Genomic DNA, 27,688 nt, shown 5'->3' on the forward strand with positions numbered 1-27,688 from the left:
CCGGCGTTAACCTTGGCGCGCGGGCTTAGTGAAGTTCGCTAAGCCTGCGATGCCGAGGTTCACGGGGCCCCGCTGCTAGCCCCGACCGGGGAGCAGAATCGGGTCCCGGGAGGGGGCACGGAGGCTGCCGTGAAACACGGCCAGTTTCACGGCAGCCTTCACGACTCTCCGCATTTGCGGAGAATCGCGCCCTGTTTAACTCCTAACTGATAATGCCAGACCAGCTGAGTTTCACCAGTGCCCTCTGTTCCTGTTCCAGCATTCACAGTATTTGGCTTATTATAATCATCCTTTAAACCGTTTGTTTCAGGGGTCTTCTGTTGTTTCTTATTCATCTTGTCTTTTGGTGGAAAAGTTCCGTTTGACTTCTCACTTTTAAAATTTTTGTCATGGGACATGGGCATTGTTGGCGAGGCCAACATTTCTTGCGTATCCTAACATTTCTTCATTGGTCCTTCATCCCTATTTACCAGTTCCATTAACTCATTTTTCAATGTTCAATACTCCAGTGCAATGGGCTGGATTTAAGGCGACAGAAACCATGGTGGCTATTTTTGCCGGTAGAGGAAAGAGAGCAGAACTTGACTCACCTGAATCAGTCGGGTCATTTTAACTCGGTGCTGAATTAAAATAAAACCCATTTTCACTGTATCAAGCACCTTAACCCCGATTGTGGGATTTACAAATTTTTAGAATAGACCTAAATTATCTTGAAGGGCAGGGAACATCTGTAAAACTGTGAAGCTGTATAGTTATTTAAATCTCAGCCCTTTAAAAATTGCAAATAAATGTGCTGCTTGTGTCAGTGAGAGTTAAAATATCAAGCTGTAATTTAAAAAAAATTCCCTAACCTGTAAAAATAAAAAATAGGTTGTCTGTTTCAGCGAGAGGTAAAGAAAATCTAGTCTAGCAGTTATACTAGCTGTTTGTTGACATTACCCGAAGGGCTATTGTGTATAAGTATGAATGTTTGGCTGCTTTCTGCAACCTATAATTATACCAACAGGTGCCCAAGTTCAGTTTTGACAGCTCAAGAAGGTTATTAAAGGATTAGTTATCTTTGATGAAATGCTATGAATACAAATCATTATGCCTTTACAAAAGATTATGTTAGACCATAAGACATCGGAGCAGAAATAGGCCACTCTCCATTCAATCATGGTTGATATTTTCTCATCCCCATTCTCCTGCTGATTCCCCATATCCCCTGGTATCCTTATTAATGAAGAAACTATCTATCTCTGTCTTAAAGACGCAGTGATTTGGCCTCCACAACCTTCTGCGGCAAAGAGTTCCCCAAATTAGGCACCCTCTGGCTGAAAAAATTCCTCCTCATCTTTATTTTAAAGGATGGTACCTTTAGTCTGAGATTATGTCCTCTAGTTCTAGTTTTTCCCACAAGTGGAAACATTCTCTCCACGTCCACTCTATCCAGGCCTCTCAGTATCCTGTATGTTTCAAAAGTATTCCCCCTCATCCTTCAAAATTCCAATGAGTACAGAGCCAGAGTCCTCAATCATTCCTAATACGACAGGTTCTTCATTCCAGGGATCATTCTTGTGAACCTTCCCTGGACCCTTTCCAAGGCCAGCATGTCCTTCCTTAGATACGGGGCCCAAAACTGCTCACAAAGCTCCAAATGGGGTATGACCAGAGCCCTATACAACCTCAGAAGTACATCCCTGGTCTTGTAATCTAGCCCTCTTGACATGAATGCTAACATTGCATTTGCCTTCTTAACTGCCGACTGAACCTGCATGTTTACCTTTCGAGAATCGTGAACAAAGACTCCCAAGTCCATTTGTGCTTCTGATTTCCTAAGCATTTCCCCAATTATAAAATAGTCTATGCCTAAAGTTCTCCATCCAAAGTGCATAACCTCACACTTTTCCACATTGGATTTCATTTGCCACTTCACTGTCCACTCTCCTAGCTTGTCCATATCCTTCTGTAGCCCCTTACGTCCTCAATACTGCCTGTCCCTCTACAGATCTTTGCATCATCTGCAAACTTAGCAACAGTGCCTTCAGTTCCTTTTCTCACATCATTAATGTATATTGTGAAAAGTTGTGGTTCCAGCACAGACGCCTGAGGCACACCACTAGTCACTGGCTGCCATCCTGAAAAAGATCCCTTTATCTCCACTCTCTGCCTTCTGCCAGTCAGCCAATCCTCTATCCATGCCAGGATCTTACCCTGAACACCATGAGCTCTTAACTTATTTAACAGTTTCCTGTGCGGCACCTTGTCAAAGGCCTTCAGGAAATCTAAATAAATCACAGAAAGAAGTCTTACAACACCAGGTTAAAGTCCAACATGCTTGTTTCAAACACTAGCTTTCGGAGCACTGCTCCTTCCTCAAGTGAATGTCTAACTTCCTTGTTACCTCCTCAAGTAATTCCAACAGATTTGTCAGAGTTTACCTCCCTTTATCAAAGCCGTGCTGACTCAGTCCTATTTTACCATCCACTTCCAAGTACTTCACAATCTCATCTTTAATAACAGACTCTAAAATCTTACCAATGACCGAAGTCAGGTTAACCGGCCTATAATTTCCCGTCTTCTGCCTCCCTCCCTTCTTAAACAGTGGTGTTACATTAGCCACTTTCCAGTCCTCTGGGACCCTTCCTGCCTCCAGTGATTCCTGAAAGATCACCACCAATGCCTCCACAATTTCCTCAGCTCTCTTTTAGGACCCTGGGGTGTTGTCCATCCGGTCCAGGTGACCTATCCACCTTCAGACATTTCAGTTTGCCCAGAACCTTCTCCTTAGTGATGGCCACTGCACTCACCTCTGCCCCTGATTCTCCTGGAGCTCTGGGATCCCACTGGTGTCTTCCACCGTGAAGACTGATGCAAAGTAACTATTCAGTTCATCTGCCATTTCTTTGTTTCCTATTATTACTTTTCCAGCCACGTTTTCCAGTGGTCCAATGTTTATTTTTGCCTCTCTCTTACCTTTTACATATGGAAAGAAACTCTTCCTATATTCTTTCATATTACTAGCTAACGTGCACTCATATTTCACCTTCTCTCCCCTTATTGCTTTTTTAGTTGTCCTCTGCTCGCTTTTAAGTGATTCCTAATCCACTGGCTTCCCACTAATCCTTGCCATTTTGGATGCTTTTTCTTTTGCTTTCATGCTGTCTTTGACTTACCTTGTTAACCACGGATGCCTTGTCCTGCCCTTAACATGTTTCCCCTTGGGATGAATTTCTGCTGTGCCTCTCGAATACTCCCCAAAAACTCCTGCCATTGCTGTTCCACTGTCTTCCCTGCTAGTCTTGTACTTGAGGGGATTTAAAGTCTTGAATGGGGTTTCATGAATGGGAGTGTTTTGCTTCGCACAGTGAATGCTGCAATAGATATTTAGAATTTAAATTTATTTAATTTCAACATGGCTCCTGAGGGTGAGTTGACATGGACAGTGTAAGGACACATGGTGGTGGGTGGATTTGCATGAGTTGGCCTGAGTTAGCATTAAGTTGGTATTGGGGAAAGTAAAGGATCATGGGGATGGGTGGGAAGGGCATGAGCTGGCATGGACTGGGCAGGGATTGAGGGGTAAGGGCTAGAAGGCCTAAAATATTCGTAAATTAACTGGAACAAATTCCTAGAGCACCAGGGTCGGCCGTGTTAACTGCCCACCTCAGCACTCAGCAGCCACTCTGTGCCAGAGTCAGGGCCAAATTCTACCTTCATTGCACCCCACCTCCGCCCCCACAACCCACACCCCTCCCACCTGCCAAAGCAAAGCTCCCCACCACTTAGGGGTTGTTATTCCTGAGGCTGATGTGTTCATTCGGGAAATTTCCTAACTCCCATTCTCTGTCTTGGGAGAGATAATTTGGGCCAATAATTAAGTGAATCTTGAAATAGGCAGCCATCAACCCTGCCCAATGTAGGCAGTAGCCTCATTAAAATAGTTAAATTGAGGACCCCAGCAAAATTTTTTAGCTGAATATTCAGCAGCTAAATTAGTTCATAAGGTTGCAATCTGCTCAGTAAAATGTTCCTTACAAGTTTTACAAATAATTTTTTTAGAGACTCGGAGGAGCATGTGACCCCACTCCTCCCTTCCCTCCATCCGTTAGTGACCTGTTTCTGGCTACAATTCCTGGTCTTCCACACCTTACCAACTTCCAAATTGATGATCTATCCATCTGTGCTATCTCCAAATTTGCAGATGACATTATGCTGGGTGATAGTGTGTGCTATGAGGAGGATGCAAAGAAGCTGCTGGGTGACTTGGACAGGCTAGCTGAGTGGGGAAATACTCGGCAAATGCAATATAATGTGGGTAAATGTGAGGTTATCAACTTTTGTAGCAAAAACAGGAAAGCGGATTATTATCTGAATGGTGGTGGTTTAGGAAAAGGGTAAGTGTGATGAGAATTGGGTGTCATGGTGGAACAGTCGCTGAAGTTTGGCATGCAAGTACAGCATGCGGTGAGGAAAGCTAATAGCATGCTAGCCTTTGAGTATAATAGTAGGGATGTCTTGCTGCAGTTATACAGGGCCTTGGTGAGGCCTCACCTTGAGTATTGTGTGACGTTTTGGTCTCCTAGTTTGAGGAAGGACATTCTTGCTATTGAGAGTGTCCAGCGAAGGTTCACCAGATTAATTCCCAGGACTGTCATATGAAGAAAGACTGGATCAACTGGGCTTGTACTCACAGCAGTTTAGAAGAATGAGAGGGGATCTCAAAGAAACGTACAGTCCTGTTGGACTGGGCAGGCTAGATGCGAGAAGAGTGTTTCCGATGTTGGGGACATCCAGAACTAGGGGTCACAGCCTAAAAATAAGGGGTAAGCCATTCAACATTGAGATGACAAAGAAATTCTTCTCTCAGAGAGCTGTGAACTTGTGGAATTATCTACCACAGAAAACTAATGGGGCCAGGTCATTGGACATATTCAAGAGACAGCTAGACGTGGCCCTGTGGCTAAAGGGATCAAGGAGTATGCAGAGAAAGTGGGAGTGGGATATTGAATTTGCATGAACAGCCATGATCATATTGAATCGTCGTGCAGGCTCGAAGGGCCTAATGGCCTACTGCTGCACCTATTTTCTAAGTTTCTATGTTTCAATACATGCAACACACCGATATTAAGTTCATCAGGCCTAATCATGAAAATGTTGCAGAACTCTGGCGAACTTCATTGGGCGACTTGCATTCGCTCGGTCCAATGTATGCCATTGTCAGATTTTTCAACTGAATGGTGCTGGTCTCAGAACATACTGAAGTGTATGGCAAGTACTATTCCTGGATCATAACTGCGCAGGGCAAATATAAAGATCGAACAATGAATGCATTTTGATCCATTTACCACAGTGGTTATCGAACAATTTAAACATTTATTTTGCACACCAAAATGTTTTGTGTTCATTGCCTTTGATTGTAGCTTCAGAGCCATGGCACTATCTCCACAGACTTAAGGAAATCCAAATGTTTCTTTAAGTAAGGTGATGCAATAACTGACACAATCCTCGAAATATGTTGCAATGTAGTCTTTGACACTATTGCAAACTAAACTGTTGAAATGGGAAGAATACTTTTAGAGCACAAGAGCACTTACAGCATAAGTCATCGACACCTAAAACATCAAGTGTTGAGCAGTCTATAATCTGAACCTAGTTTGTTTTGAAAGGATTGCTGAACATAAATTGAGCCCACCCAGACTGATAACAGTTCATGGTACTGAGCAAAAAAGACATTGATAAACAGAGCACTATTCTGCGCACAATAAGTTATCATTGAATTCAGCTTTAATGTTATTTCTTTACAGGGTGAGATTTTTTGGCTGCTCACGTCGGTGGGAACTTCTGTTCCCGCCAACGGCGCACCCTCGCCTTGGGTTTCCCAGAACCGTGGGGTGGATTCAATGGGAAATCCCATTGACAGCAGCGGGACCAGAAGATCCTACAGCAGGAGGGCCACCTCCCTCCGGGAAACACGCCACGGGGTGGCCAGAGAACCTTGCCCATAGTCGATGATGTGTCATCTCCACTCAATTTTGTATAGAACATAGAACATAGAACAGTACAGCACAGAACAGGCCCTTCGGCCCTCGATGTTGTGCCGAGCCATGATCACCCTACTCAAACCCACGTATCCACCCTATACCCGTAACCCAACAACCCCCCCTTAACCTTACTTTTTAGGACACTACGAGCAATTTAGCATGGCCAATCCACCTAACCCACACATCTTTGGACTGTGGGAGGAAACCGGAGCACCCGGAGGAAACCCACGCACACACGGGGAGGACGTGCAGACTCCGCACAGACAGTGACCCAGCCGGGAGTCGAACCTGGGACCCTGGAGCTGTGAAGCATTTATGCTAACCACCATGCTACCGTGCTGCCCTAAATGTGTAACTTTAGTGAAACATGCAAAATGATTTAGCTGAGTAAGAAGTACCAACCCAAACAAGCCTTACAAATCACTTTTTGTGAGTGGTTATTTTAGGCAGGGATACACACATCCAAGAAAAATCGTCTGGATTCTCCACCACCCCTGCCGGTAGCGGGGACCCCGACGAGGGTGAGACGCGAGAAGTCGGGATCGGCGCCAGGTGTTGGCAGGTGCTGGTCTGAACGCAATGCTCCGACCCCTTCTGGTGGTGGGATTGAGGTTCACACCTGCAAGCCAATGGGAGGCTGTGAATTAATACAAATGGATCTTATTCTCCAGCCCTCTGTGATTCTCCAGTCCCCTGGGCAGGAAATCACATTGGCTGGGATTACTACAGGTCTCACCAAAGGCCTGACACGGTAGACCTCGCGGTCAACCAATGGGGTAGCTTTTCCCCCAAAGCCCATCCAAGGGCCACCCCCCCCCCCCCCCACAATTCACTACTTGCCTATCCCTCCTCTACTCGGCACCCTCCCATGCCCAACCAAAGACCCCCAAAACATTAGAACCCTCCGCAAGAAAATACTTAAACAGGGAGACCCTCCTAAAGGAACTTCTTAACACATAGACCATCCCAGGGATCCCCTTAATAGGGAGATCCTCGAGGGACCCCCTTAATAGGAAGGCCCATCTGAGACTCCCTAACTGAAGGAAGCCCCACAGAAACTCCCTAACTAGAGGGACCCTCACAGAGATCTCCTGACTCAAGGAAGTCCTTCATAAGTGCCCCATAACCCACCTCCCCCACTGAGCACTGCGGCCCCTTAACTAAAGGAACCCCCCACTGAGGCCCCTTGACTAATAGACCACCTCACCCCCTCCCCCCAGAAAGGATACCGCTGTCTGGAAGCTAGAGAAGCTAGAGAGCAGCCCAGACAGGCGCAGTGAAAATAATTACAGCCGGAACACTTACCTGGAAGCTCCACATGTCCATTCCTGGAAGGAGAACAGTTGTGACCCGTGTTTAAACCACTCAGATCCATTAGCTCAAGTCATTTATTAATTTATAGTAGTGGGCTGTGATTGACAGCTTCCATAAAACAACTACAGCCGCAACTCATTTATCTACCTTCACGATGAGTGACTCTAAGTGTTGAAACCCTAATGTCCACAAACATCAACTACATCAAAGAATGATAAGCACATTAATATGACATGCTTAAAGGGTTAAGGGGTTTAAAACCAGGACACATGTGGCTGGCCGTGGCACTTTGCTATCGAGCCACCCGCTCAACATGGTGGCAGTTAGCAGGATTCCCTCGGCAATCCCTCGTATTCCTCACCATGTATAAATTTACATGGCAAGGGATACGGAATTGCTCACCAATATGCACTCCCCAGAGAGCACGTAAATCGGTAGCAATTCTCATCCAGTGGGAGAACAGTCTCCCATCTGGAGAATCTTGCCCAATGCCTTTTATAATAAAATTATAAATGTAAAGCAACGATATAAAATTTATTCTCTCGGAAATAACCTGTTACTGTGCTGGACATAGGTAATTTCATAAGGATTGCTTGAAAATGAGATTTTGAATGAAAATCACCATCAGTGTGGGGAAACATAGGGCGGGATTCTCTGATCCTGAGGCCAAGCGTTGACGGCGTCGTAAACGGCGTCATAAACGCCGTCGCGTTTTACGATGGCATCAACAGGCCCCCAGGAGCAGCGATTCTGAGCCCTAGAGGAGGCCAGCATGGCACTGGAGTGACCCACGCCGCTCCAGCTGCTGATACCGGCCTCAAATGGGCGCCGCAGGTCGGCGCATGCGCACTGTGACTGGCACGAATGCTAAACTGTGACCGGCGCGATTGCGCGCATGCGCTGTTGCTTCCTTCTCCGCGCCGGCCCCGACGCAACATGGTGTAGGACTACAGGGGCCAGCGCAGAGCAAAAGTGGCCCCCAGCCTGAGAGGCCAGCCTGCAGATCGGTAGGCCCCAATCGCGGGCCTGGCCACAGCGGAGCCCCCCCCCCCCGGGTTGGACCACCCCTCCCCCCACCAGGCCACCCCCAAAAGGATGCACACTGAGGTCCCGCCGGGTAAGACCTCACGTTGACGGCGGGATTCGGATTTTCTTTGCGGCCACTCGGCCCATCCCGGGCGGGGAATCGCCGGGGGGTAGAATGGCCCCCGACTGGTGCCAATGGTGCCAATTCTCTGCTCACTGGAGAATCGGCAGACCGGCATTGGGGCGTCCAGCCCAGCAATTCTCTGGCCCAAAGTGGACTGAGAGAATCCCACCATAATTAATTCATACTGTTAAAATCATGAGCCAAAGGCTTTGTGGCCCCAGCAATCAAAGCAATTCGTCTGTCTAAAGTTTCACCTGACAAAAGAGAGGTGGGTAGATTTATGGCAAAGAGAGAGGCGCGGCTTTCTGGAGAATTGCACTAATCGTGAGATGCAGAAAGAAACATATAATGATGAGACCCTATTGAATGATTGTGGTGGTATGATTTGCATAGCTGTCTGCCATTGGTGCAGAACACCGGCTTACCATTGGCTCTGGTCGGTCATGTGCCTCTCGACCGATTGGTTGAGACCAGTCATGTGACGGCTCTCCGATTGGTCGAGAGGCTGAGTTAACCACGCCTCCATACCGAGGTATAAATAGTCAGAACGACCGGCAGTCGTCCATTTACTGTAGTCGGCCGCAGGGCTAACTTCTAGCTTATTAAAGCCTAACTTTTGTACAGCAACTCGTCTCGCATTCGATTGATGGTTCATCAATGATCAAAGATCAAATTAACACTTTGCAAACCAGATAATGTTGTTATTTTTATTAAACTTTAACTTTACTGATATGAAGTCCCAATAGACCTTGCAGCTTTGTATAAAATTCTGCACAGGTTGATTGTGACCAATCAAAAAAGATATACCACATCAGATGTGTTACAACAATTAATAAAGCTTTATGATTAAACAATTTTATGTTTTACTGTTAGCATAAATTGTCCTGAGTTAAATAATTTTTGTCTTTGTCCTCACAGATATAAATGAATGTGAATTTGAGCCGTGTAGAAATGGCGGTATTTGTACTGACCTCATTGCAAACTATTCCTGCGAGTGTCCAGGAGAATTCATGGGCAGAAACTGCCAGTACAGTAAGTAATGTGCTTTTGGAATGATCAAAATTACACAGCACCTATAAATATTCCAAGAACAAGACCATGTTTCGTCCTTAGGTCAAGCAGGTTGAGGAAGGCGGGGATTAATTTGATTGGTTCAGTATCAGGATGTGGGAAGGAATAAGCAGATTGATTAAGGATGGGCAGATATGTGGGGAGGCAAAGGTATGGTGAGTAGGATGGTAAGATGGAACAGTGGAAAAGTGGTTAGAACTGTTGCCTCACAGCGGGAGTTCGATTCTGGCTCCTGGTGACTGTGTGGAATTTGCACATTCTCCCCATGTGCCCAGGTTTCTTCCAGGCACTCCGGTTTCCTCGTAGTCCAAAGATGTGCTGATTAGGTGGATTGGCCATGATCAATGTGCAGGGTTACATGGATAGAGTGGGGGAGTGGGCATAAGTAGAGTGTTCTTTCAGAGGGTTGGTGTAGACTCGATGGGCTGAATAGTTTCCTTCTGCATTGTAAGGATTCTGTGTTCATAGACGGAAGAGAATGTTGAAGCAGACGAAGGAGAGTGGGGAAGGGATAAGGAGGTAGGTAGAAAATTGGGAGGGGCATGAGAAGGCAAACGGGGGGGAGGGGAGCGGTAGATGAAAGAAAGAGGTAGGGAAAGAGGGAGAGGAGAAAGATGTTGAAGGATGAAGAAATGGTTGGCTCCAATCAGCTAAGTAATACCAAGTGGAGGAGGATATTGGTAGGTGTCTCAGGTGAAGTGTCGGCTTCAGTGACCAAGATGATGGTTAGTTTGGTAGGGGTTGTGTGGTTGGTAATGCTCAGTGATGGTACTTGGTCGGCTCCAAATCGCGAGCAGTTTCTCATTTTAGGGAACAAAAGAGGTTCACATTAGTTGTGAAAGATTTTGATTTAAGTGACAAACTGACAGCATGCAGGGCCCCAACATTCAGTGTGATAAAACATCTGTTCTGTCTAGATGCCGCCGACTCAAAGACTTTTAACAAGTTAGTAGACTTGGGGGGAAAAAAACAGCTATAAGCCAAAGCCCTCTGTTCTACTTCAAAGGTACCGCTTTAACACAGCAGTTATCCCTGGGGGGAACTGTCACTGAACCTATGGCCAGATTACAAAATTTGACAGAACATTGTGAATTCAGATCATCCCTGAAGGAAACGTTGCGTGACAGATTGGTATGCGGAATAAACAACGTGACAACCCAAAAAGATGAACCCACCTGAATTTTAAAAAAGTGATCGAAATAGCTTTGTCACTGAAAAACGTAGAAGAAAGGAGCTCATGAGCTACAAGGGTGTCAGACAGCAATTTCCTCCAGTTAGAGAAGGGCCTCGTGTAACAGTGACCATTCCTCATCTGAGTGCGCTTATGTAAGTGAGACGTCAGATAGTGCATTACAATATCGGAACTCAACTCGCATCACCCAGCAGTCAAGTCATAATGCATTGATCGCTCCAAGAATGCTAAGAAACATGCTTTGTAAGGTTGCAGATGCCAGATGATGGAATATTGCAAGCACTGCCAAAGGCACAGCCAAGACAAAGTTATAAAAACACATACTTTTCAGAGAAGATGCTAAGTCCCGCACTCTACAGGTATACCCTGTACTAGAATTGGGACAGTGCAACTAAACCGCATCATTACGACCAAGGTTGCCCAATAATGGTGGAATCGCTGGTAAACGTTCATCCATTTGTGGGCTGAAAGGCCTATACTGTGCTGTACTGTTCTAAAATGGAGGTGGTCAAAGAGCTGTGGTCTACGTTTTTGGGGTTCAGACATGTGATCACCTCTAAACTGGTATTAAACTCTTGAGATTAGAAGACACAAAGGCCAGACTAGCCACCTGCAAAGGGGAACAATTACGAATAAAGGGCACCACATGCCCCAGTGATTTACAGGCGGTAATCAATCTGACCCCACTCATCGTTGTGCAGGGCAAGGACCAAGCCTAATGGGGAGAGATGGCTCCAGTGGATCAGGTTGAACTAGTTGGAAATCTTCAGGCTGAGCATGGGAGGACTGTATGAAGTCATCAGCAAATAACCTGGAGTTTTCCAGGAAGTACTTAGAAAATAAGCGTAGCCAAGGCCAAGATTTCTTTCGACTCTGATGCTGTGCCAAAATATTTTAGAGCAAGACTGATTCCATTGTCGCTTGGGCATCTGGAAAATCAAGGCATAATAAGGCCCCTACAGTTTGCAGAGTGCACTGTGCCCATTATCCCTGTCCTTAAGCCGGATAAATCGGTCCACCTCTGTGGAGATTATAAGATAACTGTGAATCAAGTTTCCAAGCTGAATATGTACCCCATGCTTTGAATGGAAGACTTGTGCACCAGGTTAGATGTGGCCAGATGTTCACTCAGTTGTATATGAGCCACCACTATTTTCAACTTGAATTAGATGTACCTTCCTGGAAGTATATTACAATCAACATGCACAAGGCCTATATGTGTACACTTACTTGCCCTTCGGGGTCTCATCAGCATGTGCCATATTTCAACGAATCATGGAGAACATCCTCCAGAGTTGCTCAAAATGGCGATGGAATGCCATCCTGGTCATGGGGACTTCAGAATGAGAGCACATTGAACCTAGAAAAGGTCTTGTGGAGATTCTTGAGAGCTGGGATACACCTGAAGAGGGAAAAATGTGTTTTTCAAGCAATGAAGTGACCTACTTGGGCTATCGGGTAGATGGAAAAGGTTTACATCCAGCGCAGGACAAGGTAAAGGCCATCAAGGAATCACCAATTCCAAGAAACATCATGGAGTTAAAATCCTTCCTGGGAGTAGTAAAGTATTACTGGAAATGTATCCTAAATTTGGCCTCCTTACATACCCTACTGTGAAAATACCAAAGATAGTATTGTGAGGCACCGCAGGTGGAGGAATTTAATAAAGTTCAACAACAACTGCTGTTGTCCAACTTATTGGCCCATTTTGGCATTAGGAAGGAAATCGTTTTGACATATGACGCTTCCACTTACAGGTTTGTGGCAGTACTGTCACACTGTTGGAAAGATGGAGTGGAAGGCTAATCGCCTATGCATCCAGGACCCTTTGGAATGCCGAGTGGGAGTATTCTCAAATTGAGTAAGAGGGCTTGGCGGTTGAGATTGATGTAAAAAAGTTCCACCAATACATCTACCGTAGCCATTTCATAATAGTAACTGAACACAAGCCCTGATTGAGAATTTTTAAAGTGGATTAAGCAATTCCCCCTCTTGCCTCCATCCGGATACAATGTTGGATCCTGTTACTTGCAGCTTATGAGTACCGTTTAGAGCTGCCCTGGAACTCGGATAGCTGAACTGGTTGGAAATCTTCAGGTTGGGCATGGAATGAGGAATGGTCACTGTTGCACAAGGCCCTTCTCCAACTGGAGGAAATTGCTGTCTGACACCCTTGTAGCCCATGAGCTCCTTTCTTCTGCATTTTTCAGTGACAAAGCTATTTCGATCACTTTTTAAATATTCAGGTGGGTTCATCTTTTTGGGTTGTCACATTGTTCATTCCGCATACCAATCTGTCACGCAACGTTTCCTTCAGGGGTGGTCTGAATTCACAATGTTCTGTCAAATTTTGTAATGTGGCCAAAGATTCAGCGACAGTTCTCCATGCTAATGTGTTGAGATGCCTCCCACTGCCCACAACCCTGGCTCTTTTAGTGGAATGGGAAGATGTTGCGATGACCCAAAATTATTTTGTAATACTACCGATGTTTGCAAGGCAAATTAAGGCTGGGACGCAAAAAGATAAAATCTTGTCTCACCTGAAGTACATGATCCTGAATGGTGGAGTCCGAGACAACCCTCAGAAGAAATGAAACCCTATATTACTAACAAGGATGAGCTCATTGTTGAGGATGGTATCATTTTCTGGGGGTTTAGAGTAGTTGTCCCTCGCCCAAGGTGGCGTTCAATACTTATGGAACTACATATTGGCCACCCTGGAGTATCGAAAATGAGAATGTTAGCCAGGAGCTATATCTGATGGCCTGGCCTCGACTCCGACATTACAGATTTCATGAAATGGTGCGATCTATGCCAGGAGAATCAAACTTTCCCTCCTTCAGACTCTCTATATCCATGGGAGTGGCCTGGCAGGCCACATGGGCTTTACCAGGCCATCTATGTGCACCAGGTTTTTGATTCTGGTAGATACACAATCCAAATGATTGGAGATACATCGCAGGAGCTCCACTAAAATCCAGAAATTACAACAGAGATCCTGCATGCACGGAATGCCAAATGTCCTGCTTCCGATAACAGCTTTATCTTCACCAGCAGTGAGTTCCAAAATGTGCTGCGAACCCAATCGATGTGTGAAAAGACAAAACTGGCATGTGAAGTCCGACATGAATCAAGTGTACAGTTGGCGAGCTGTGGAAGTGTAGAGATCGGATTTCCTAGTCCCAACCAAAGATTCGGCCAATGGAGTTCCGGGAAACATGGGAATAGATTCGGGAAACAACAAAACATTCAAGGATTTTGGAAAGGAAAGGGAGGTTGGAAATGGGACTGTTATTTGCAAGGACAGAAGAGGTCAAGAGTTGTTGTTTTTTTGAGGAGATAGATGAATAGATTTAAAGGAGAGAGGAACAACCCCCTAAGAGAAACAACCATTCACAACATTGGCTAACATAGGGGCCAGGAAAGGAAGCTGGGTGATCAGCACTTTAATGGGAATAGGATTAAGGGAACAGGAAGATGAGTTTAGAAAGGGCAGGAGGAGAGATAGGATAGAGTCAGTTATGGCAAAGAAGGAAGCCACGGCCCATTGAGTCTGTGCTGGCTCTCCGCAGAGCAATCTAGTCAATCCAACTCATACGCCTTAACTCCACAGCTCTGCAAGTTTATTAATTTCAAATGCTCATGCAATTTCCTTTTCAAATCATTGACTGTTTCTGCTTTCACCACCATCATGGGCGCAGAGTTGCAGGCCATTGCCGCTCACTGTGTAAAAATGTTATTCCTCATATTTCCACTGCATTTCTTGGGTCATCTGCAAACTTCCCAACCATGCCACCAACATTTAAGTCTAAATCATTAATGTGTACAACTAACAGCAAAGGCCCGAACACTGAGCACTGTGGGACATCATTGGAAACTTTTTCCATTCGCCAGAACATACATCAACCATTACCCTTTGTTTTGTGTCACTGAACCAATTTTGGATCCAACTCAGCACCTTACCCTGTATCCCATGAGATCCTACTTTTCTGACCACTCTTCCATGTGGGACCTTGTCAAATGCCTTACTAAAATCCACGCAGATAATATCCACTGTACTTTTCTCATCAATCTTCCTTACAACTTCCTAAAAAAAAAATCCATTGTTAGTAAGACACAATCTTCTCCGAGCAAAACTTTGCTGACTCTGCCTGATCAATCTGTGCCAGTTTATCCTGTCGATCAGAATTTGCCCACCACTTAAGTCAGACTGTCCGGCGTATAGATTTCTGGCCTATCCCTTGCATACTTTTAAAATAATGGTACACTGTTAACAGACGTCCAATCCTCTAGGACTTAACCTGTATCGAGTGAAGACTGGAAAATGACCCTCAGAGCAGCTGCTTTCCTTCCTAGTTTCCTTCAACAGCCTGGGATATAACCCATCTAGCCCTGGTTATTCATCCAGGTTCAGTACTTCCTCTTTCACTGTGCTTATTATATCATAGAATCAAAGAAGCCCTACAGTGCAGAAGAAGGCTATTCGGCCCAGTGAGTCTGCACTGACCCTCTGAAAGAGTACCCTACCTAGGCTCACTTTCCGCCCTATTCCCGCAAACCCACCTAACCTTTTTGGACATTTAGGGTAATTTAGCTTGGCCAATCCACCTAACCTGCACTTTTGTGGACTCTGGGAGGAAACTGGCACATCTGGATGAAATCCACGCAAACCCGGGGAGAACCTGCAAACTCCACACAACCACTTATGGGGCGGCATTCTCCCCTACCCGGCGTGATGGAGGGTCCAGGAGTAGGGGAGTGGCGCCAACCACTCAGGGGTTGCGCCTCCCCAAAGGTGGGAATTCTCCCCACCTTTGGGGGCCAGCCCCGCGCCGGAGCGGTTGCCACCAGAAGACTGGCGCAAAAAAACAGCGCCCCCGGTGCGGGGCTGGCTGAAAGGCTTTCGCCGGTCCGCGCATGCGCCGGCAGTGACGTCAGCGGCAGTTGGCCGCTGACGTCACTGCCGGCGCATGCGCGATGCGGGGTTCTCTTCCGCTTCATGGCGGCGCAGAAGGAGAAAGAGTGCAGCCAGGGCATTGGCCCGCAGTCTGAGTGGGGGCCCCAATCGCGGGCCAGGCCACCGTGGGGACACCCCCCGGGGTTCGATCGCCCCCCGCCCCCCCCCTCCAGGACCCCGGGGGCCTGCTCGCGCCGCTGAGCCCGCCGTTCCAGAGGTGGTTTAAACCTCAGCTGCGGGAGAGGCCTCCCAGCGGCGGGACTTCGGCCCATCCGATCGGCGGGGCGAGATTCCTGCCCCCGCCACTTCCCGGGTGGCGGAGAATCTCTGCCACGGTGGGGGCGGGAGTTTAGGCGCCCCCAGGCGATTCTCCGACCCTGCGTGGGGTTGGAGAATTTCGCCCCTGGTTAGAATTGAACCCAGGTCCCTGATGCTGTGAAGCAGCAGTGCTAACCACTGTGCCACCGTGCCACCATGCCATGTCACTCCAACAACTCCAACATATCTAATATTTCATCTCCTCTTTAACTAGAATTATCTCTCTCCTTAGTGAAGACAGAGACAGTTCTCATTGAGAACCCTGCCCACATATTCTGAATCACCCCGCTAAGACACCATAAATATCTTATAGTCCCTGCCTTTTCTTAAATGCCACTAGAGATGGGTGTTTCCCTAGCTAACGACACCCATAATCTCATGAATTAATTTTAAAAGGTTTGAAAAACAATCATTGACCCCGATTCGCTGTTTTCTGTACTTGAACCAATTTTTAAAAATCAAATTGGACACAGCCCAAGGGGCGAAATTCTCCAACCCCACGCAGGGTCGGAGAATCACCTGGGGGCGCCTAAAATCCCACCTCCGCCGTGGCAGAGATTCTCCGCCACCCGGGAAGTGGCGGGGGAGGAATCTCGCCCCGCCGATCGGAGAGGCACGTGCGGCGATTCTCCGGCCCGGATGAGCCGAAGTCTGGGAGGCCTCTCCCGCCGCCGAGGTTTAAACCACCTCTGGAACGGCGGGCTCAGCGGCGCGAGCAGACCCCCGGGGTCCTGGCGGGGCGGGGGCGATCGAACCTTATGTTTTTAAAATAAGCATCTATTTCACTCACCATCTCAAAGGCACATTTTTAAAACTTGTTAAAATTGTTGTTCAAAGTATTTATAGAGTCCCCCAGCTGAGATAAGTGGCTCTGGATCTTTTGAAACCCAACCAAGCATTCATAATTACCACAACTCTCTTGGCAGATCATTGCAATCAACAGACAAGAAGCCTATTGAAATTTCAAAAACAGATGTCTAAGTTAGTTTTAAGCTGCACCAGGTGGTTTCTCAATCAAAGTATTTAAGAAGCAGATGGGGGCATTTTTTTCTCTAAGCGAAAGCTGTTGAAGGATTTTTTATTTTAAAAGGGCTCGAGGCACGGAATTCATTCTAAATTATTGGGTCAGAGATCCCAAGCAGTACTTTCTTTCATTTTGCATGCATAAGAACAATTTTCTCAGTAGGGAAATAGACCGAATGGGAAAAGTACTCAAATGCATTTCAACACTTTAATAATATCAATTAATGTAATGGTTAACTAGTCTTTGCTAAACAAAACCAAATAATCAATCATTGAAATAAAGCCATGTCTAACTCCACAGAATCTTAACTATTGTAACTAAACTAAAAAATGGGTTTCTTTTTGTATTTCAAAGACGGTCAATTAAATAATTCCAACAGCAGGTGGCTTTTATTTGGGATCCCCCATGGTTCATGGCTCCTCTAAAGGGCCATGAACCATTTAATGAAGGGGACCAACTCCAGTAGAATTGCAGTCTTTACCTCTACAATTAAGCCAGTATCGATGGGAATGCTACATGTGGATAGGCGAACCACGTTCTTATCCCATGTCAGTGAAAATTGCCGGAAAAGGGAATTTGGCATGATTTGTGGAATTTGACCCTCGCCTCCATTTTTAAAGGGGTTCTGTGCCATTCCAAATCAAGAACATATGATCCAAGAAACTCTTTGGGCAGCAAGGTAGCACAAGTGGATAGCACTGTGACTTCACAGAGCCACGGTCCCAAGTTTGATTCCCTGGTGGGTAACTGTGCGGAGTCTGCGCGTTCTTCCCTCGTCTATGTGGGTTTCCTCCGGGTGCTCTGGTTTCCTCCCACAGTCCAAAGCCGTGCAGGTTAGGTGGATTGGCCATGATAAATTGCCCTTGGTGACCAAAAAGGTTAGGAGGGGTTATTGGGTTACGGGAATAGGGTGGAAGTGAGGGCTTAAGTGGTTTGGTGCAGACTCGATGGGCCGAATAGCCTCCTTCTGCACTGTATGTTCTATGTTCTATGTTCTTATCTTCCCAAATGTTCCACAGTGACACCAGCTGCTTCAAGCTCAGACATCTGGAGCTTGAATTGAAGTAGCTGGAAATACTTTTCCCCAAGATGTGTGAGGTGGCCTGAAGATCCTACATGGTGCAGGACTTGCAAGCAACAGATCTCAGATGCCCAAACATCATTTTTTAAAAACCTCCAATCCTCTTGAACAATTCAAAATCACACTGCTTAAACTGTTAATTTACACTTCTAGACCTACTCTGTGTTTATACCCTTATTAATTTACTTACTGCTATACGAGTGATTAAACTGTTTAATTTCCCATCTCCATATTTGAAACAAGTACCCTAGGTGGGATACTCCATTCCTGCAGCTAAGTGCTGACTCGAACGGAGAGTCCGCGGGTGTTCTATGCAAAGAAAATCAGCGCAAACCCCTCACTGATTCTGGTACCGGTGAGGGGCTAGCACCGGCGCCAAACAAATCATGCTTACATCATCATTAGCATCATTGTCTCATTAACATAACCATGAACCCTTTCCTCTACAAAGGTGGTGCGGTTGAGCAAATCAGTAGCTGCAGAAATGTTGTGACAAAAAGCTAGGCTAGTGCTAGTCCGGATTTTGAAAGTGTGGTTGTGAATTTGAGGATTGTTTCAGGGATAGATGCTGAAGGAGGGAGGGGAGGGGGAAAATCAGGTCATGACTTTCCCAGCCCTGTGGAGATGGCCTCATCCCAAACTTTGCAGCCAGGGCTTTGGGCTTTGTGCAAAATTCCATCCTCTGTTTCTCTCTCTATATGGACTGTCTGATATTCTGAGTATTTTCCAGCATTTACACTTTTTAAATTTTAGATTTCCAGTATCAGCAATATTCTTTCCCCTGAAGTTAACATCTTGTGGCGCGATTTAATGGAAATGAAACAGAGTCCCGCTTGCAACAGTGAGAATGACCCTGCTATTAAATGGGACTCTGCTTCATTTACGGGCACCGGCGAGGAACGTCCCACCAAGGCTGCACTTAGTCCCATTTTCTAAACTAACGAGTTCCACTCACTGGTGCAGGAAGAGATCCCCGATCTCTGAACCCCTCAACATGACCTCTGGACCCCCCCCAATGCCTCAACTCACCAATGAGGGGGTTCGCGCGCCCCCAGACCCCACCTCAATGAGGGCAGTACACTCCTGGACCCAATCTCCTGTGCGGGCAAGATGCCACCCGACCATCGCCAGCCTGGTGACACTGCCAGGGTGCCTGGGTGGCAGCGCCAGAGGGACCAGGTGGCATCAGGGGTTCCAGGTACCACCCTGCACAAAGCCCAACCATCCAGTGGCCCCCGATCACCAGGAAGACCCCCCCCCCAAGTGCCGGTACACCTGGTCCAGGTTGGTGGAGATCAGTGCTAAATGGCACTCGTTCGGGGTCTCCGAGGCGTTGGCATTATATCTACGGCATGAACAAATTGAAGTGAGCCTGACTGCACACTTGAATCTGCAAATCTGGTCCTGCCCATTAAATCTCATTAGGCGTAACAAGGCTGTTAAATCTCGCAAGCGCCTCATCATTACTGGGTTGGGCGTGCAAAGCCGGTATATCGCGGCCTCTATCTGTCTGGACCTGTAAAGACTTAATTCCCTGAAAAGACATGCATTCAAAGTATCGTCTTGCATCATTGACTTTGTCTCTATATATGTTTCTGGAACCCACCTCTTCATTCACCTGAGGAAGGAGCTGTGCTTCAAAAGCTAGTGATTCGAAACAAACCTGTTGGACTTTAACCTAATGTTATAAGACTTCTTACTATTTATCAGACAGCATCAGTAACAAATTTAATACCATTCGAATGTTGGGAGCGCACGTGTTTTTAATGTAGAAAAAATACATATGCATTTGTTCAAATTCCAATCAATTTTAACAAGCAATCCATTCTGTCAAAAAAATGACAAACGTGTACAATAAATATTGCAAGCCCCTTTTTGAACTGAAACAAATTTAAATGTCTTAATTTAAGCAAAGACTAATGCAAAGTATGGTATTTTTTGAAACCCATTTCTGATACACAAAGGGCAAATGCCTTTAAAACATTTCAACATATATTAAAATAGTTCAGCATCCAATTCTTTTATTACTTAAATTAAAAATGGCATTATTATCCATTTGGAATGAAAAACAACTCTACCTTCCACTTCTCAATCCTTAAGGAGCAGTAAACGATCGTCAGTAGAAACTGTTTTGTTCTGCACATGTTTACATTCAATGCCATTCATCTAATTTGCCAGTGATTTACCAGTGTAACCATTTATAGTCTTCATCTGTCCACTGGAATAGATTCCATAATTTTACCTGCTAGGAATCTTAATTCTTTTTTTAGAAAATATTTTATTGAAGCATTTGTAATTTTTACAATTTAACACATTGACATTTCTAAAACAACCACGCGGGTCGACGCACAAAATACCCCTTAAAATAACAACAAACAAAAAACCACGTACCCCGCTTATCCCGCCCTATCCCCAATTACCGTTGTATTAAATTCCCTGTCCTTATTTAACATTACCATGCCTCCTATTTTACTCCTCCCCCCCCCCTTTTCCCCTTTCCCCCCTTACTGCTGACGTTCAGTTTTTGTTAAAGAAATCAATGAATGGCTGCCAACTCCGGGTGAATCCCTATTATGATCCTCTTAGAGCAAACTTGATTTTCTCCAGACTGATCAATTCTACCATGTCGCTGACACACACTCCTGATTTCGGGGGCTCCGAGTCATTCCATCTCAGCAAGATCCGTCTCCGGGCCACCAGGGAGGAGAAAGCCAGGATATCAGCCTCCTTCCCCCCTTTGCCCCCAGATCTTCCGACACCCCAAATATTGCTAATTCGGGACTCTGAGTTACCCTACCTTCTAGGTCTTTCGACGTAACATCTGCAAATCCCTGCCAGAATTCCCTCAGTTTCGGACATGCCCAAAACATATGAACTTGGTTGGCCGGACTACCCCCACACTGCCCACATGTGTCCGCCACCTCCTCGAAGAACCTACTCATCCAAGCTACCATCATGTGGGCCCTGTGGACTACCTTGAACTGAATCAAGCTGAGTCTGGCACCGGACGAGGATGCATTTACCCTTTTCAAGGCTTTTTCCCACGGTTCAGTTACCAGCTCCCCTCCTAGCTCCTCTTCCCACTTCCTCTTCACCTCTCTGATAGGGGCCTCTTCCCACTCTAACAATTCCCTGTATATGTCCGAAACCTTCCCACCTCCAACCCCTGATTTTGACAGCACTTTATCCTGTAGTTAGGAATCTTAATTTTCAATGAGCCTGGATCTAATCTGTTGTATTTACACATGATGCTTGCTTTATGTCCAGTTTGAACATTGACAGAAATGTTGTCCTTGACATTAACCCTGCCCCACTGTACCCAGACAATGTGCAGGGGAGGGGAGGGGAAGGTGACGCATTTAAAGAATGCATCCGCAACATGGCAACAAACACTGTTTTATACCCGCAGGTTTCATGATGTGGAATATAGAGAATAGGGGCACTTCACACTACCACAGTGCAATCAGGAGCCTGATTTAAAATACACTGCTGCCGTGCAGGTTTCCCATCGGTCAGAAAATCCAACAGTAAAACGGAGGTGTTTCTCTGCCGTCCTTGCAGACCGACAGGACTTTTCACCCTCGTCCCGCAACAAAGCCTTTGGTTTCCTTGTTGTGATTGCCAATCATTCCCCTGCAACTCCAATATCCAACTCCATCCCTCTTCCAAGATGACCAATCTCTTTCTTTCCTCTCCATCCCCACACCCAAAGTCATGATTTCCTCTCCTCACCAATTGCCAGGAACTGTCATCAAGGTTAGCCAGCTGTGGCCATCTCTCACTGATTTGCGCTCCTAGCAGCCAGTCAAACTGTCATGTTAGTTGGCTGCAGGAACAAAACGATTCCAAATAAATGGTAAAGAGGGCCAGCTGTTAATTTCAACAGGACTTCTGCAGACCCATGTTTGCTAAATTCTTCAGCCATTTTACCCTCCTCAGATATATAAGTGGCTTGTCTTCAACTGGAGTAAGACTGAGAATTGAGCATATTATGCAGAGAGAGAGAAAGCAAAAGAGAAGGAGAATGAGGAGGCATTAATTCAAAGACAACTGCAGCATTAGAACACATGGATGTTTGTGTAAGATGGCATTCTGGTGGGGGCCAGACTAATCAACCCTGCAGGATTCCTTCAGTGAAGAATAAGATTGGTGAGGTGTGAATCAGGCATTGGACCCAACCCACCCCAACCCAGCTGGGTAAATTAGGTTCAAATTGGGGTTTGAGACTTCCTGGATTAAGCTGAAATAGTAAGGATTCTCTAAGAACATTGGAGGTCCATTTTTGACTGTCATATGGTGAGAAAAAGATAAGATTTGTTAAAATATCTGAGAATTGCAGAATTGAACTATAAATAATAAAAGAATTTAACCGTAAAACTGCTGAGTGGAAAAACACTAAAGGTGATTTTTAAAATTTGTTTAGGGGATGTGGGCATAGCAGATTAGGCCACAATTTATTTCCCATCCTTAATTGCCCTTGAGAAGGTGGTGGTGAGCTGCCTTCTATGTGGTGCAGATACACTCACAGTGTTGTTAGGGAGAGAGTTTCAGGATTTCGACACGGCGACAGTGAAGGGACAGTGATATATTTCCAAGTCAGGATGGTGAGTGGCTTGGAGAAGATCCTCCAGATGGTGGTGTTCCCAGGTATCTCCTGACCTTGCCGCTCTAGATAGTAGAGGTTGTGGGTTTGGAAGGTGCTGCCTAAGTAGCCTCGGTGAGTTCCTGCAATGCATCTTGTAGATGGTGCACACAGCTGCCACTGTGCGTTGGTGGTGAAGGGAATGATTGTTTGTAGAAGGAGTGCAAATCATGCGGGCTGCTTTGTCCTGAATGGTACCCAGCTTCTTGACTGTTGTTGGAGCTGCACTAATCAAGGCCAGAGAAGAGCATTCCATCACAATCCTGACGTGTGTTGACAGGCTTTGAGGAGTCAGGAGGGGAATTATACACTGCAGGATAAAATAGGAACATAAAATTACTCCAAGTCTGAATAATGTAAAGGAGCAAATTTTTGACCATAGGGCAGAAAAACATTGATCATTTTGGCTCCATTGTCAAAACATGCAAAGCAAATTAGTCAGAAATGAAGTTGGACTGGAATGGAACTATTTTCCGTTGGAGAAAAGGGAACATAACTAAATGAATTGTTGGAATATGAAACAGCAGATCAGTGATGAGAAGGTTATACATGAAATGGGTATGGTATTAGTCGGAGACCAAGAATAAAGGGTTGTTTCTAAGTCTATAGTTACGTAGACAATAAAGAGATTGGGGAAACAGGTCTGCTGATTGAGATCTGTGATAAAATTAAGCTAGTAAGTACAAAATGAAAACCAAGAGTCGAAACAAAAACAATCAAATAAAAATGGAAATTAAAAAAGCCTGAAATAATATGAAGAAAAAGTGGTCAACATACAAATAAAATAAATACATTTATAAACACACCATAAACAAAAGTATTATCAAGGCAATGGTAGGAACAAGTAATGATTAAAAAAGACAGCAAAGACTTAACAATTGTATTTATAACAAAGGCTGAAGAGGGTACTGGAGGAGGATATAAAGTTCAATCTAACTGCTGTAAATATTGAAAGAATCAATGAGAATTAAAGTTGATAATTCATCAGGCTGAGATGCCACACACCTCACAATACTGAGAGAAGTCTGTGGAGTATTAACAGGTACCAACTATAATTTTCCAAATTTGTTTTGAGAAGGGTATCATATGAAAGGAATAGAAAGTGTCAAAAGCTACCCACAGTTCAAAAAAGGCAGAGTGATTATTTGAATAATTATAGACCAGTTAGCCTCACATGAGTAATCCAGAAATTGCTAGAGAATATAATAAATGGTAATGTAAAATGTATGAGCTAATCAAGGATTGGTGCCATGGATTAGTGAAGGGCATCTGATAAACTGACAAATGCTAGGGGTCTCTTGCTCTTCATGAATGTGAATGGTTTGGATATTAACATTTTGCTAATGGGGAGGCATAGTGGCGCAGTGGTTCGCACTGTTGCCTCACGGCGCCAAGGACCTGAGTTCGATCCCAGCCCTGGGTCACTATCACAGTGAGGAGCTTGCACATTCTCCCCGTGCCTGCGTGGTTCTCACGCCCACAACCCAAAGATGTGCAGGTAGGCGAATTGGCCATATCTTTTTATTAAAACAGTAAAAAATATATACAAGGCCAAACGATACAAACACTAATTTTGTGTTGGCGAAATAGGATACCCTCCCCTCAGTACCAATGTATGGGGCGGAAGGGTGGATACTTTTCATAGAATTTACAGTGCAGAAGGAGGCCATTCGGCCCATCAAGTCTGCACCAGCTCTTGGAAAGAGCACCCTACCCAACCCCATACCTCCACCCTATCCCCATAACCCAGTAACCCCACCTAACACTAAGGGCAATTTGGACCTTAAGGGCAATTTAGCCTAGCCAATTCACCTAACCTGCACATCTTTGGACTGTGGGAGGAAACCGGAGCACCCGGAGGAAACCCACGCACACACGGGGAGAACATGCAGACTCCACACAGACAGTGACCCAAGCCGGGAATCGAACCTGGGACCCTGGAGCTGTGAAGCATTTATGCTAACCACTATGCTACCATGCTGCCTTACTCTGATTATTAAAACAGTTCACAACACATTTCTACAAAAACAAATGGTATAAGCCTAAACTTTGCGCTGGAGAGACCAGGGGTGGGATTCTCAGAACCTCCACACCAAAATCGTGCTCAGCGCGGGGACGGAGAATGGGGCGTCAGACCCGCGGTCGAGTCCGACGCCTTCCTGCAATTCTCTGCGGACCGGAGAATCGCCGCTAGTCACGCACGCGCATTTGGCGCTGCGCCGGTCGGGGGCCATTGACAGAGGCCCCCACAGCAATTCTCAGCTGGCAGCGGGCTGAGTCCCCGCCGGCGTGGTTCCCTCATGGTTCCACCCGATGGGCACTCGGAGTGGCGGCTGCGGACACAATTCACGGCCTCCCTGGCGGGGGGTGGGAGGATCCGTCACCGGGGGAGGGGGTTCTCCAGGGCGGCCAGGGTTCCGATTGGGGGCCACCGATTGGCGGATGCGCACGAACTGGGGGGGGCCTATATTGTTGGGTGGGTCCGCCATGTTGCGCGGGGCCGCCGATGCAGTCCGCCACTGCGCGCATGCTCGGACCCGCAACCGGAAGTGCAGGGCCCATTTTCTCGCGGGTATGGGGACATAGACCCATTATCAGAGAATTCCGCCCCAGATACGCTCACCTCTGGACCAACAGAAGGGAAAGGAAGGGGGGAGGTGGCTAAATTCGCCCTTAATTGGGAAAACAAAAGAATTGGGCACTTCAAATTTATTTTATAACAATTTTGTTAACATGGGATTAAAATACATGGCAATCTGAGGAGGAATCCAGGAAATATAAACACATCTGGGGAGTGGGATATTTGGCAACTAAAATAAATTTGATGTTGTACGTTGTTCGATAAAAGATGAGACAATAGAAATATTCCCACAGTGGTAAGTTTTCAATAGAGTGGAGAAACAGAGAATGGTGGAAAAAAACTCAAAAGAGACAAATGGAATTCTAGATTGTATATATTGAAATGTGAATTGTCCTTGACTTCTGAACAATATGAAACACAAAAAATATCATTCAACAAGTCGCACATATTTGTTTTTCTGCCTTTTTCTTACTTTTGCCAGTCATCGACATTGTGGTATGCCCAGATGTACTAATGCACTAAAGCATACGACAGATAAAGACGTAATCATTTACTGCTATATAATCTTGAAGCTTGCCTTTCCAAATTCAAGGAGCCAGACGTTTACAAGAGGTGTCAATTAACCTCAGGAATATATATGCATATATAATTATGTGAATTTGCCCATTTTAAATACCAACCCACAGACGTAGGATAAGTTATGTAAGTATTTATTTTGATAGCTAGATATCATACTCATATCTCATTAGGTATGCCACACATGATACATTGCTTTCAACCTTCTTTTGCTGTTGTCGTCTCCATTGCTCTTTCATTGATATGTTCATGCAAAAACACAGCTGGGATTCTGCTAATTCAAGCACTCTGGACATGAATTTGGTTTCCACGGCAGTTAGATAGGTTTTGTAACCTCTTGGATGTGCACACTGGGCTGAGAGCTGCTTCCAGCACTGTACGCTGTTTGTGAAGGATACCTTGCACGGGTGTCCACTGTTTGTGCTGTAAAGTAGCTGTTCCTCTTCATAACACAACCCTACTGACTGACATGCCACTGGATTTCCTCTTTTGGATCATTCGAATGGCACTGACCCAAAGCTGTAATTGAACCCAGGTCCCAAGGCAGCAGTGCTAACCACTGTGCCACCATGCCATCCAGTTTTCATGTTTGCATCATTCACCAAAGAAGAATACTAAAGCTTGAATCTTGGCCCTTGCCAGTTCTATGTAAAGGGTAAGGCACCCAACTTGCAGTTAATGTACTTTGCCGAACGTCTACTGTTGCAAATTACCTACTTAAGAGTTTTTGCAAGGGTATTGATTTGTGTCTTGAGGCTTGACAAGGAGTTAATGTGGAATGGTCATAGAGAGGTCAGTGGGGTGGGCAACATGTCTACACAAAGGCTGCAACAGATTTGGGGGTTTTAGTTGCAATACCTTTGGGTCTGCAGCGTAACAGGGAGATGGAACAGAGATTGAAAAGAGGGAATTGTCTACATCATTTCCTCTGCTAAGTTGGAGCCAGATGCCTCCATGATTCTTGACAGTGACATGAGGTAACCTGCCAGATCAGCAAATGTATCCACAATCTCAGTCTGCATGCCAATCAATGCTCTTCTGTATCCCATTCCATCAAGATTCCCCTCTGAGTCTTCTGCAGCAGAACTAATCTGCAACCTCCTTTTGGTGAAGCAAACCATCCCTCACCTGTAGCCTGACTGCAGCCCATGCTTGCCCGGTCTTGCACTGTATTCTGATCCCAATTCCATAGTGCCCTCCCAGGTATATGCAGTGCTGTATCTGAACTGGTGGCTGTGACTGTGAGATCAAGTGATGGAGCTTTTTTTTTAATCAGTGCTGTGCAATTTATCGGCTTCTTCCTCCTAGAACAGCTGTGGCTGGGCAGGTAGTCATTTTTGTGCATTTGAAAGCAGGAAATCAGAAAGGGAAGTTTGGTGTGAAAGAATGGGATTGGACCATGGTCACACCATGTGCTGCTTGCTCATCATGCCAGATAGCAGGATGAGTGTGTGCTGGGGGTTGAGAAACAGATAAGACAGGAAGCTGCTGCCAATCTTAATGATTCTAGATGATACAAACTCCGTGGCAGCTGGTTACATGTTGTTGAGGTCCATCTCCTCCATAGCACTTAGGGGATGCAGGTGTCCTTGTCCCAGGTGGCTCTGCTGTGTTTCATTCTATTGTGTATCACACTGTCCTGCAAGAGAGAGAATGTCAGTGTTGTGTTGCACTATGTTTGGGCGATGTGCCTGCCATCATTGTACATCTGCCGATTTAGGAAGGCAGCAAGAGTTGGCGTGGCAATATTGGTAGG

At 45.7% G+C, this 27,688-nt stretch overlaps 1 protein-coding gene across 2 annotated transcripts in view; it reads left to right on the top strand.

Annotated features, from left to right (window-relative positions):
- Positions 1-27,688, top strand: part of LOC119970548 (EGF-like repeat and discoidin I-like domain-containing protein 3) — a 296,590-nt gene that overhangs the window by 154,589 nt on the left and 114,313 nt on the right. For both annotated transcript variants that reach the window (XM_038805352.1, XM_038805353.1), the window contains one exon: positions 9,409-9,522. In XM_038805352.1, coding sequence (XP_038661280.1) covers positions 9,409-9,522 — 114 coding nt within the window. The remainder of the gene's footprint in view (positions 1-9,408; positions 9,523-27,688) is intronic.

This window comes from Scyliorhinus canicula, chromosome 8, assembly GCF_902713615.1.
Source record: "Scyliorhinus canicula chromosome 8, sScyCan1.1, whole genome shotgun sequence".
NCBI lineage: Eukaryota > Metazoa > Chordata > Chondrichthyes > Carcharhiniformes > Scyliorhinidae > Scyliorhinus > Scyliorhinus canicula.